Source organism: Tasmannia lanceolata, unplaced genomic scaffold (assembly GCF_043159265.1).
Source record: "Tasmannia lanceolata isolate RefF3 unplaced genomic scaffold, GAP_Taslan_0.1 ptg000008l, whole genome shotgun sequence".
Lineage (NCBI taxonomy): Eukaryota > Viridiplantae > Streptophyta > Magnoliopsida > Canellales > Winteraceae > Tasmannia > Tasmannia lanceolata.
The window spans coordinates 24,855,833-24,867,963 of record NW_027518685.1 but is presented as its reverse complement, the minus strand read 5'-3'; the positions used below and the strand labels follow the sequence as shown (position 1 = coordinate 24,867,963).

General features: G+C 36.9%; 1 protein-coding gene and 1 pseudogene across 1 annotated transcript; both read right to left on the bottom strand.

Annotated features, from left to right (window-relative positions):
• Positions 1-59: 59 nt before the first annotated feature.
• On the bottom strand, positions 60-2,174 carry LOC143882830 (pentatricopeptide repeat-containing protein At1g08070, chloroplastic pseudogene; annotated as a pseudogene).
• Positions 2,175-6,033: 3,859 nt separating this feature from the next.
• Positions 6,034-11,102, bottom strand: LOC143884946 (protein LSD1-like). The gene is made up of 6 exons (XM_077388826.1): positions 10,945-11,102; positions 10,514-10,650; positions 9,552-9,665; positions 8,574-8,687; positions 7,845-7,954; positions 6,034-6,443 (listed from the first exon to the last, which is right to left on the bottom strand). Exons 2-6 carry the CDS (start codon positions 10,569-10,571, stop codon positions 6,408-6,410), a joined length of 432 nt encoding a protein of 143 aa, XP_077244941.1. The 5' UTR covers positions 10,572-10,650; positions 10,945-11,102; the 3' UTR covers positions 6,034-6,407.
• Positions 11,103-12,131: the final 1,029 nt, after the last annotated feature.

Sequence of the window (12,131 nt, the reverse complement as noted above, 5' to 3'; positions counted from 1 at the left end):
GTGTAAGATGCCCTGCTATTTTGAGGACAATAAGATAGAGACCTGAAGTTTCACTCACTTCACCAATAATCCCTGCAAGAACAAGACCCATCTCTGAAATGGTGGAATCGGCTGCGATCCCTAACAATTATTCGTCGTTCAAAAACCTTCGAAATAAATTTAATTGCCGAATGGCAATCCCTACAAACCCTAAGGTTTTTCATGATGAGAATACCCTCCCCTGGCTTTGTCTTGATTAACCCAAAACAGATAGCTAATTTCTCACTATGCTGAGAGATTGAGTCTTCCTTCTCTTCCTCATCGATGTTCAATAACACGTCCGATGTCTCCACGACATAACCAGCCAACTTTAATCTTTGGTTTACATGTTCAAGCATTAAATATATGTTTTCTGATTCTGGGTGGGACCGATCTCCTACCAGAAACTCATAGACAACTCCGGCGACCACAATTGAACTACAGCCAGGTCTCTTTCGAATTCCTCTTTCATGCATCAATCTCCTTACTTTTCTCACTTTTTCCCACTGTTTTGTTCCAGCAAAAATGTTTGACAAAAGTACATAAAGACCATCATTGTCTGGCTCTATATTCAAAAGGTGCTCTGCCGCTTTCTCACCTAATTCCACATTGTTATAGACTCTGCATGCACTAAGCAAAGCCCCCCAAATTGCTCCATTAGGCGCCATGGGCATTTCTCTGATGAACTTTTCGGCTTCTTCGAGAAGACCGGCTCTACTAAGAAGATCAACCATACAACCATAGTGCTCCAATTTTGGTAAGATTCCATATCTTTCGCTCATATTTTTATAGTAATAGAGACCCTTTTCAACGAACCCCACATGGCTGCAAGCTGACAACACACCGATGAGCGTGATATCATCTGGCCGGATTCCGGCCATCTGCATAAGAGAGAACTGGTCCAGAGCCTCCGCACCGAGACCATGAAGAGCAAGGCCATTGATCATGGTGTTCCAAGACACATCATCTTTTTCGGGCATGCCATGGAAAATCTGGAACGCAAGATCGATCCGGCCACATTTTGAGTACATATCGATTAGTGAATTCTGCAAACTGATAGAAGGATTCAACTGAATTTTACCCATATAAGTATGAACCCATCTACCCAAATTCAAATCACCGGATTGAGCACAAGCTGAAAGCATTGCCAATATTGTGACTTCGTTCGGCTTAGGATTATTTTCACTAATCATCTGATTAAACAGTCCCATTGCCTCTTTGCTTTGATTGTTCTGTGCATACCCAGAAATCATAGCAGACCAAGCAACCACATTTCTCTCAGCCAATGCATCAAAAACCTCTCTTGCGGATTCCAATTTCCCACATTTCGCATACATGTCTACCAGAGCAGTCCCAAGAACAACGCAAATATCCATACCAGATTTCTTGATGCGAAAATGAAGTTTTTTACCGCAATCCAAATCCCTTAATTCCGCACAAGCAGAAAGGACACTCACCATTGTCACTTCATCTGGCTCTTGGCCTTCTTTTTCCATCTCAGTGAACAAAAGCAATGCCTCTTTGGGATGATGATTCCCAGCAAACCCATTAATCATGGAAGTCCAAACAACTTGGTTTTTGTCACTTATCTTTTCAAATACTATCCTTGCAGAGTTTAGATCCCCACAAGTTGCATACATTTTTATCAGAGTAGTATCTGTGTAAAGATCAGAGTCAAGGCCTAATCTGACAATTTGACCATGTAAAATCCTACCTTCATTGAAAGCCAATGACTGGGCACAACCCTTTAGCAATGATGGGAATGTGAATCTATCAGGGAATGCTTTGGATTCTTGAAGCATTTCCACATAACTCAAGATTGCCATCTTGGGCATATTGTGGTTGACAAATCCTCTTATGATGGTGTTCCATATTACTATATTGGGTTGATGGATGTGATTGAAAACCAAACAGGCATATTCTAGACTTGTTGAGTCTCCTGTGAGGGAATGGGAAATGAGCTTGGCGAGGGATGGATTGTGATGGATGAATCCTGTTAAAATCATCTGAGCATGGATTTGTTGGAGATCTTTTATGTTTGAGCATTTCCTTTCCAGGAGAGGAAAAATGAGTTGGGGTTTATTGGTGGAGTTTGAGCTGGATCTTTGGGATGGTGGAGTTGGGTTAAGTTGAAGACACAGGAATGAGCAGGCCATCGTTTTATTGGGAAATGGCTAAAATAGAAAACCCTTTTGGATTTTGAAATGAGGGGAGCACTACATGTGCATTCTAGGCAGTAATGGAGATAATCTGGGATGTTTTTTTTATGGAGGGTCTTGCTAAAGTTTTTGTGGCTGATGTTAAGTCTTCTATTTTTTGTCAGCACTGGTTATTTTTGATATGATTCAAGATAGATGGAGAGCTTGGCTTGTTTTGATATCGGCAGTACTCTCTGTATTTTAAACTTGTGCATTGCCAGCAGAATGCCCAATGGAGGATGACAGTGCCGGGACTGCCACTCCTTGCACACTCTGCATGTGGGCCAGACCGCCGCCGCCAATCACAGGCAGGGTTTTAAACGAAATATTTTGGTTTCAGTGGAAATTTCATCCTATATCATGTAAAAATATATGTAAAAATATGATGATAATTTCGGCATTTTTAAAATTTCCGAAATGTTTAAAATTTTTCCGGGGAAATTTTGTAAAAAGGGTCAAAACGAAATTTCATTTTGCCAAAATCTTGTAAGGGACCGTTTTCAAGTAAATTTTGTTTTGGCCTTGGCCGAAACCGGAAAATTTCCCTTGGCTCTGCATGTGGGCCAGACTACCTTGACCAGTGGTGGTCTGACCTACATGTAGATGGCGCAAGGAGTGGCTGTCCCAGACCTTCCACATCATTGGGCATCCTCTTTTTTTTATTAAAAGAGAAGAAAAGATGAATATTATTAACAAGGAGGCAAAATTACACTGTCCTCAAATCATTTTCCATTAAACCCTTCTTGTTGGATGTAATCCTGTAACAGTAGGGAACACAGATGATCAGAAAAGTTTGAAACAAATAGATGGGTGCTAATATAAAAAAAGGTGGTGATCATATCAGCTTTCTATAAATTTTCTTTTGGAAGTTACTGTTATGCCAAAATAATCAGAATCCTACTGTTTTTCTGCTATTTGTACCAATTCCATAGATTCAATTATTTATGGAACGCCCAAATAATGGAACGGAAATGATGTCCTCTCCCATATTTTGATAATGACATTCCTATCTTTGTACCCTTTTATGATTGAATGTCAATAGCTTTGCCTTCCAGGGGACAGCTAATTAGAAAACTGTAAATTAAAGAGAGGAGTACCATATTTGAAAATAATGCATATATCATTTCCCTATCCGATTCATTTGACGTAAAATGGGCGCAAAACAAATTTTACACTCATTTTTTCACTTCAAATTCGGTGTAAAATTTGTTTTACGCTCATTTTACGTCCAAAAAAAAACAAAACCAACTGAAAATTAAGCATTTTATTGTTACTCTGATTGATTTGTAGGTACTCCTCTATCAAGCACTGACTCCATTGCACTTCTGTATTTTGATTTCCTTCTAGATCTGTTATCAGTGACATCTTTTCTTTTCATTCTTATTGATTGAGTTCTCATGTTTAACTGTTCTTGAAGAGGAATGGAAAATAAAGATGACTAGTTGACTCTGGCTCCATAAATTAGCTCTAGTCACCAATCACTCTCCAACCATGAACCAGAACCTCAAACAGTGATGAACACATTAATGCCGTGGGCACCATTGCTGTTGTCATAGGAAGCTACTGACAGAAGATTTTACAGATGTCTACTCAAATAAGCGATAAGAACTTGGGATTGAAACTTTTATGGTCCTAAGTGGGTGCTGCCTATGTATGGGACTACGTGAGTCCCAGCCTGATATGGGACATGTTTAAAGTGCATAGTTTAAAGCGTGGTGGAATGTTACAGTCCTAAGTGGGGCCTGCTTAGGTAGGGAACTAGGTGGGACCCAGCTTGGTATAAGATAGGTTTAAAGGGCCTAGTCTAATACGTTCCATCATTCATGGGGCTTTTGGCTCATTGGCTAGGCTAGGTACCTAATAAAAACTCATGAACTGTACTTAGCATTTAAGAATTTCTATAACCCCACTGCCAGAAGACATGATACAGATGGAGAGGCCAACAAACAAAACAAATTGCTGGCTTGTTGTCTCCTCAACAGCTCTCAAACTCAACCATTAGATAAAGTTCAAAGGGAATTGCTAGCGTCCATCGCAAAAGGCATTTCGCAGCTGGTCTGTCGCATGTCAGACCAGCCACCAACACGAGGTGGCTGGTCTGACATGTGACAGACCAGCTGCGAAATGCCTTTAGCGATGGATCCTAGCAAATCCCAAGTTCAAAACCTATGGAACCATGACTTGAAAATGGCCTATCTCCATTCACGAGGTGGCTGGTCTGACATGCGACAGACCAGCCACGAAATGCCTTTTGCGATGGATCCTAGCAAATCCCAATTTCAAAACCTATGGAACCATGAGTTGAGAATGGCCAATAAATTAAACAGACTGCTAGCTTTCTATAACCCCAAGAGAAAGTGTTTCTATGTTCTCATTTTTCTCATGTTCTTAGGGATGCCAATGATATTGTATCTACCATAATAAAGAAAGGCAATTTGGGATAATCTTGTAGTGGGGAAATCTCTACTTCTGATGTAAAATCTTGAGTTTTTTATTTTTTATTTTTTGGTTATTTCCTGTTAAAAAATATCTCTTACTGTTTCAATAAAAAAAAGTAAAAAAGGATAGTGTTGCAGTCATTCAAACCATCCATAAGATCCATAGTTTTGTTGCTTGGAACTTTTCAGTTTCAGAATCTTTCACATTCCTGCCAAACCATTATTTACTACAATATCCTTCTTGCCTTTTGTAGGGCCAATCTGTTTGTAGGTCAGTGTCAAACCTCTTTTCACAATCAACTATTTCAGTGTGAGGTCCCTGGCTGCACTCTTATAACACAATTATCTTTCCCTGAACTCTGGATATAATTTCATCCACTGAACCTTTTTCAATTCTGTGGTAGAGTAAGACCATGGAACATAGTAGGGGCCCAACACATTTTCACATCCATGGTTTGTTTCAATCCACTGGAGAATGTGGATGAGATATGTCTTCTTAAATAGACAAAATTCAGATATCAAATGCTAATGAGATCCTGAGAACAAAAAATTGTGATCCATGTTGCAGTACTAGTAAGATTGTCAAAATCAATTTCACGTCGATGGTTTGTTCTGACGGACTGGATAATGTGGATAAGATATGTCCTCCTAAATAGACAACATTCAAATATCAAATGCTATTGAGGTCCTGAGAACAAAAAACATGATCTCAGAATCCGACACGAATATCGAGTGGGTTCCGCAAATCTCAAAAGGAATAATTTGTGGATTCGCAAAAATATTTTAATCAATTCTTAAATTTTAATTTTGTACATAATACTATGGTTATAGCAAGTAATATATTGAGAATTTTAACAGGTTAAGTTAATGAGAAAATGGTTTCTGCGCTCGAGCTCAGAGACAAGGGTGGCCACATTTTTTATGGGATCCAAAGCATTCAATTGATGGGCCCTTTCATGGATAGGGTGTCTACCAAAAATCAGCTCTATTGGATCACCTTAGGGTGTCCATTTGTGGGGCAAAAAACGGACAGATTTGTGAACAAACAGTATCTGTCCATTTTTGTCCCCACAAATGGACACCCTATGGTGTCCAATGGAGCTGATTTTTGGTAGACCGCCCATCCATGATGGGGCCTTCCAAATGAATGGTTTGGATCACCACCCCACCCCCCCCCCCCCCCCCCCCCCCCCGAAACCATTTTCTCTAAGTTAATATAATATTTTGCCTACATATACAAAACTTACTATTAGGATGGATAAAACTCAAAACATGTGGTAATTGTAAAGTTTTGGTAGTTGTATCAAGAAAAAAACAGATAAAAGAGATCTAAAAGTGTCACGGTAATTCCGGAAGTATTGAAAGTTCCACACACATGCTTTGAAAAAACAAATATTCACAACGTTTAGCAGATTAATATTCGATTTGTTACAAAATTTAGGAATAAATAACATAAGGAAATAAAAACACATTGTAGATCATGCCACTGACAGGCTCATACAAATTTCCTTTCACATGGCTTACTATTAGATAGAAACTTTGTTCTGCATACTTGGAGAGACAATGAAAGAAAATTTTCCAAATCCTAATTTTCTAACTGCACTCATAACATGTCTTCAATGAAATGATCCTCACTCATTGAACCTGCCAAAACTTCTTTATTCATCTGCTGATGGACATTATTACTTTAGGCAAAAAATGAAAGAGCAAGCTTTAGGAATCTGAATTTACTGACTCTGCAATTTCTGGATTTTCAATTATTGAACTTCTGCTCAGTGCTGGGGGAAGCCTGTGTGGTCCAGTAGTAACACAATTAAAACAAAATCCAAAAAAATAGTAGAGTAGTATTGAGATATGCAGTAATTGATTAGATTTTTCTATGAACGAACCAAGTTACAAATCTGATTTTATCATTATTTAAATCATGAAGGTCAGATCAAAAATCTGAAATTGCAAAATTTCAGGGGCTTGGGACAATCAACATCGACCAACTAGACATTGATTAAATTTTTACAATACAGTACATACTGAATTTTATAAAATAAACACATAACAGGAATGATTATATTCAACAGAAGTTGGAACCTCATGTTAAATAATTCTCTTCTAGTAAGAAATTAGGATGGAATTTGTAAACCCAATCACTTTTTGGCAACAAAGTAACTTTTCCGGTTAGTATTTAAATTTTGTACTGATGAAATGCAAGGTTCTTATGACCATGCACTTTGGATTGCCTATTAGATGCATGATCCATGGCTCTCAATAAGTAATCAAAATTGGTTACATGAACTGATAGGTTTATGTAATAGGGGAATGCCTATTTTGGGCAAGTAGCCAAAAAGTAGTCACATATTTTTTGTCAAAGCAACGTATTTTCCCATTGGGTGTTGAATACATGGTTTTAAATTTCGGTCTCGGAATGCGTTTCGGCCCTCGCCGAAACTGAAAATTTCGGGCGAAATGGGGTACACCATTAAAAAATACATTTTATTTAATTTAATTTCTGAAATTTCAGGGAAAATGCTATATAGTGAAACTTTTGAGATTTTTGGGTTGAATTTCTCGAAATTTTGGATGAAATATTAAGAAAACAAAATTTCGGCCGAAATCCGATACCATTTTGGGCATTGGTGATTTCGGTTTCGGTGTTGACTTTCAGTCCGAAATTTAAAACCATGCATGGTTGAATGACAATAATGTGCTTTACATGCAAGAAAGGAGGTGCATCCAGTGAAAGTTAATGACATGTCTTCCAAGATCTTATAACATGCATAAATGGGGGAGTTGTTACTTATGTCATCTACAAATAAATTTGAGAACTTAGGTATTTATGGGTGCCTTGTGTTTTATTTATAATCGTAAAAAGATATAGACCGCAAGGACATCTATAGTATATTCTGTTGGTTTGGAGGATCTGACATAGAAATGGTACGCAAAGAAAGCCTGAAACTTACAAAGCTATAGTCGGGTATTGCATGGTAGTTTTCAGTTTAACATGTTTTAAGGCTGACCCATAGGTCAGAAGTCATTTACATTTCTAAAATTTTGAATCAATTCACTTAATGAGAATCAAAACCATGCTCATGTACTATGATCAAATTCAATTTTCATAATTAGGTGAATTATGCATGCACATGAAATTAACCCTACAGGAATAAGTCACAAACATTTCAATTACATGAATACTGACCCCAACTGATGTCACAAAATTGCAGACTGCGCATTTAACAGATCGCGCTCCGTATTGGTACATCAGCAGCATTTGGCAGTTTCCACAGTTCACATGTGCTACCTGATTTGCTGTAACAAAAAATGTAGTTTATTGGTTGCCAAAAAAAAAAAAAACAATCCCTTACGCTGATAGGAAGACGGTTACAAAAAAATAAAAACTCACACAAAAGAAAATTCAAATTTTCAAGTTCCCTAAACTAGTTCATCCTTGAGTAATGAAGGCCCCATTTGCATTCCTATAGGAAGTTCACTAGCTATTGAAAGAGACTGACATTACATATCTGATGAACAACATTTTCCAAAGTTCAAAGAATTAAAAGTGCAAGCATAAACTATGTAAACATTGACAGTGTTTTTTTTTTTGGGATGGGACATGCTATTCCATCATTTTGAGATGGAGATAATTTTTCGTTATCATATGTTATTCGTCTAGTCCACGAGTCAATATTTCAAACATTTTCCAAATGAAACTGCTATATTGTCTTACAAACTAAGTTCAAATAAGATAAAATAGCACCCTTCATTTGTGTTGGTAGTACTTTACATTTTCCTAGTTCTCCGTACTTTTAAGTATACCATAGCTCATCACTAGAATAAGTTGTGCATGGACCACCTACATGTTATCTTTTCATGATAAGTAAATTGCTACCCCTTGCAAGATCATATGTTCCTTCATAATTAAACTCACCTTCCAAAGCGAGGTTTATTGTGTGACAGCAAGAACATTGTACACTTGTTGCTCCACGAATGTACATCAAAAGAGTGTGGCAGCCTCGACAAACCAACTGAGCCATCTCTGTCCCTGTTCCAAATTCAAAACAGTTTAGAACAAGAAAAACATAAATGTGTTGCCAATTTAGGTTTATGTTTGATGAAGTAAAAAGATAAAAGAAAGCGGGTCCTCAAACCCATCCATTTTGTGATCTGTCTCATATGCAAACCCACATCCATCTGTCTATGCTCTATTCCGAATGGGATGTTAACTGTTGTTTTCTCTCACAAAGATATTATGTCAATATTCTCAGTTTTCATTGATTCTTATATATGGTCAGTGGAATTTCTATCATCTTTATCTGCCTAGATGACAATTTTATAAATTATGTGCTCCAATGTAATATACTACAAGTCATCTTAGACTAATGAAGCAAAGGTACTTTTCTGAGTTATTTTTCTTCTTTATTGGCACTCATTGCGGGAAATGAGATTAAATTCCTCAAAATTACCTGGTTTCCAATACATATAGCCTAATAAAAATAACTCTTAAATATTGATCTCCTTTCTTAAATAACTCTAAAGTACCCTTGAGGGGACATATTAGAAGCTATATATGTTTGACCTTCTGAATGAAAGCCTCATGTCATTTAGAACTTGTTAATGACCCCTCCAAACTTCATACAAGAAGCAATCATCCAACTATAACCTACTTTTAGGTGGTCACACCTTGCTAATCACCTCAATCAAAGTCTATAATCAGAGTGATATGGAAGAAAGAATGCTAATAGTGATCGAAGCAGAGTGACATTTTTGCTCAACTTTCTTGATAGCCAGTATCATGAAAACTGAACTATAATTACAAGCAACTGAGTGAGTTTCAATTGGTTCAATATCCAAAGAAAAACATGTGAATTGTGATAGATGAAAATAGTACAGAAAAAATAATACATACCAGGAGGTGGTACAGGTGTCACTGCATTGCAAACAACACAACATACAGATGTCGCTCCGAGTGGATAAAGGAGGAGGTTTCGACAGCCAGAACAAACAAGTTGGCTCTGAACACCTGAGAGCAAGCAGATTTTGCTCAAATTCGGTCAATCTTAATATCTCCATGACCACTTCTCCAAAGTATAAACAGACTGTGTGCAACTAAAAAAGCACTAACGATGTGAGAACAACGAAAAATAGTAGCAGAAATCAATTGCATCATTATACATCAAGTACACATTTTTGGATACAGAAGCAAAAGTTTGAAGGATCGTCCTCGCCATAAGAAATGGATTTTTGGGCTTCCAGAATTAGGCCTAGAAAACTTACTACAAGCATTCAACTGAGCTATACACAATTTCCTGATTTCTGAACTCTTGCAGTTCCAGAATTCTGTAACTGAGCTATACCCAATTAAATATGACACCCACTTTATAGTTTATGAAATCTTGCAGTTTCAGCATTCGAGAACAGAGCGTTATATCAAATTAACCCTCAATTCTCTCCTAGAAATCCAAATCTCTTCAATAGAAAGACACCCATAAAACAAACAACAGCAGAACCAGATATCTAAATCCCAGGACAGTACCTATTTTTAGTACCGAAACCAGAGATATTTTCGATGGAGGATTCATAATCCCACAGTTACATTCAAAATGAATAAATACTTCCGGTTGTATTTCTTTTTCAAGCAAAAAAATTGATTACGAAGTTTTATATATTGAGCTAAAAGTGACAGATATATTCCAAAATCAGACAAAATATAACCAACTCATGTCAGTTTCAAAATAAATACTTGCAGACCCAAACAGACCAACCATTTGGTGACATAAATGGTACTAGAAATGGATAGATTATAAATTCAATAAAATACAAAGAAATTCAAATCAAATTCAAGATAAATAGAATTTGCATGGAATCAACCATTAGGCGGTGTAAACGGAGTTGGAGGCGTTGGATATGGCGCAAGAGGAACCGGCATTGCTTATTTGACACAAATTTCTTCCTCCTTCCTATAAACTCTGCAACTTAAGCAGAAGAGTCACCCCACTCTAGCCACTCTGGAAAAACAAAAGCTACATCATCTTAGATTAAGCAAAAACAAAGAAGACACTTCAGATATTCTAAGAACTCAATACCCATATGAAAATTTTCCAAAGCCAAAACAAAGAAGACACTTAAGATATTCTAAAAACTCAATACCCAAATGGAAATTTTCCAATTACAATTCATTCCATGAAGCTGAACTCCACATACCCAGAAAACAAGGAGCACAGAAAACACTTCAAAAAACAGAAAGCAAAACTGAAAGGCAATAAAATCAGTTGAACTTCATGAAAGTGAGCAGCACACACCTTTGCAGGTTGCAGATGAACTGCAGAGAGAGAGAGAGAGAGAGTTTGGATAATAATCTTAGAAAAAGAGAACTAAGAAAAAGGTCTTAATTTGATGAGGAGATAGAGAGAGTTTGGATAATAATATGAGAAAAAGGTGAAGTAAGAAAAAAAAAAGAGTCTTAATTTAACTAGGTGAGATAGAGATAGTTTGGATAAATAATATGAGAAAAAAGTAAAGTTAAAAAAAGGTCATAATTTCATGTGTTTTTTTTTTTTTTTTTTGTCTTTTTCTGTTTGGGCTTGTTTCTTTTGGTGCAATGGTTGTTTTTGAGGGAGAGAGAATCTGAGAAAAGTGAAGTAGGAAAAAGGTCTTAATTTCATGAGTGTTTTTTTTTACTTTTTCTGTTTGGGCCTGTTTGTTTTGGTGCAATGGTTGTTTTTGTGTGTGTGTGTGTGTGTGTGTGTGTGTGTGTGTGAGAGAGAGAGAGAGAGAGAGAGGTCTTAATTTAAAGAGTGATTTTTTAAAGATAAGTAAGAAAAAGTCTTAATTTAATGAGTGATTCTTTTTACTTTTTCTCGTTTTGGGATTGTTTGTTTCTGGTGAAACGATTGTTTTTAAGAGTAGGAGAGGAGGGTGACTTGTTTTCCATTCCATTTTTAAGCTTCAAGATCAGCATTTGTCAGTCCCTGTCTCTCATTTACTGTACCCATTACATACACGTGAGTTCCATGGCCAACCACAAGATCCACCTCATCTTCCACAACAGACGGTGCAGATTAATCCACGTTACTCAGAAGAATCATCAGAGTCCTCCAAAATACGCTGTTGTTGGGCTTTGACTAGTAGCATAAACCAAAAAGGGTGGAAATTCAGTCACTTTTAGAGTTTTAGGATTAAGACAAAGAAAAGGTGGTGGAAATATTAATGGTGTAACATATTTTTGTCAGACTGAACCATTGAAAACTTTAGAAGATAAACTTAAATGAGATCGATCGGCATTGAATGTATATGGTGATATATTTTCTTAACAACTCAGAGGTATGTGACTTTCCTTCTTAATGACATGACTGGTAACATAGATTGCATTCCTATCCAAAGCTGAATTATAGTTACTGTTGATAGCTACGTGGATATTTTGAAGAGTACTGGCTTTTCATTATAAAATATTGGGCTTTTGTCTTTGAATAGGTAGAAAAAAAAAAGG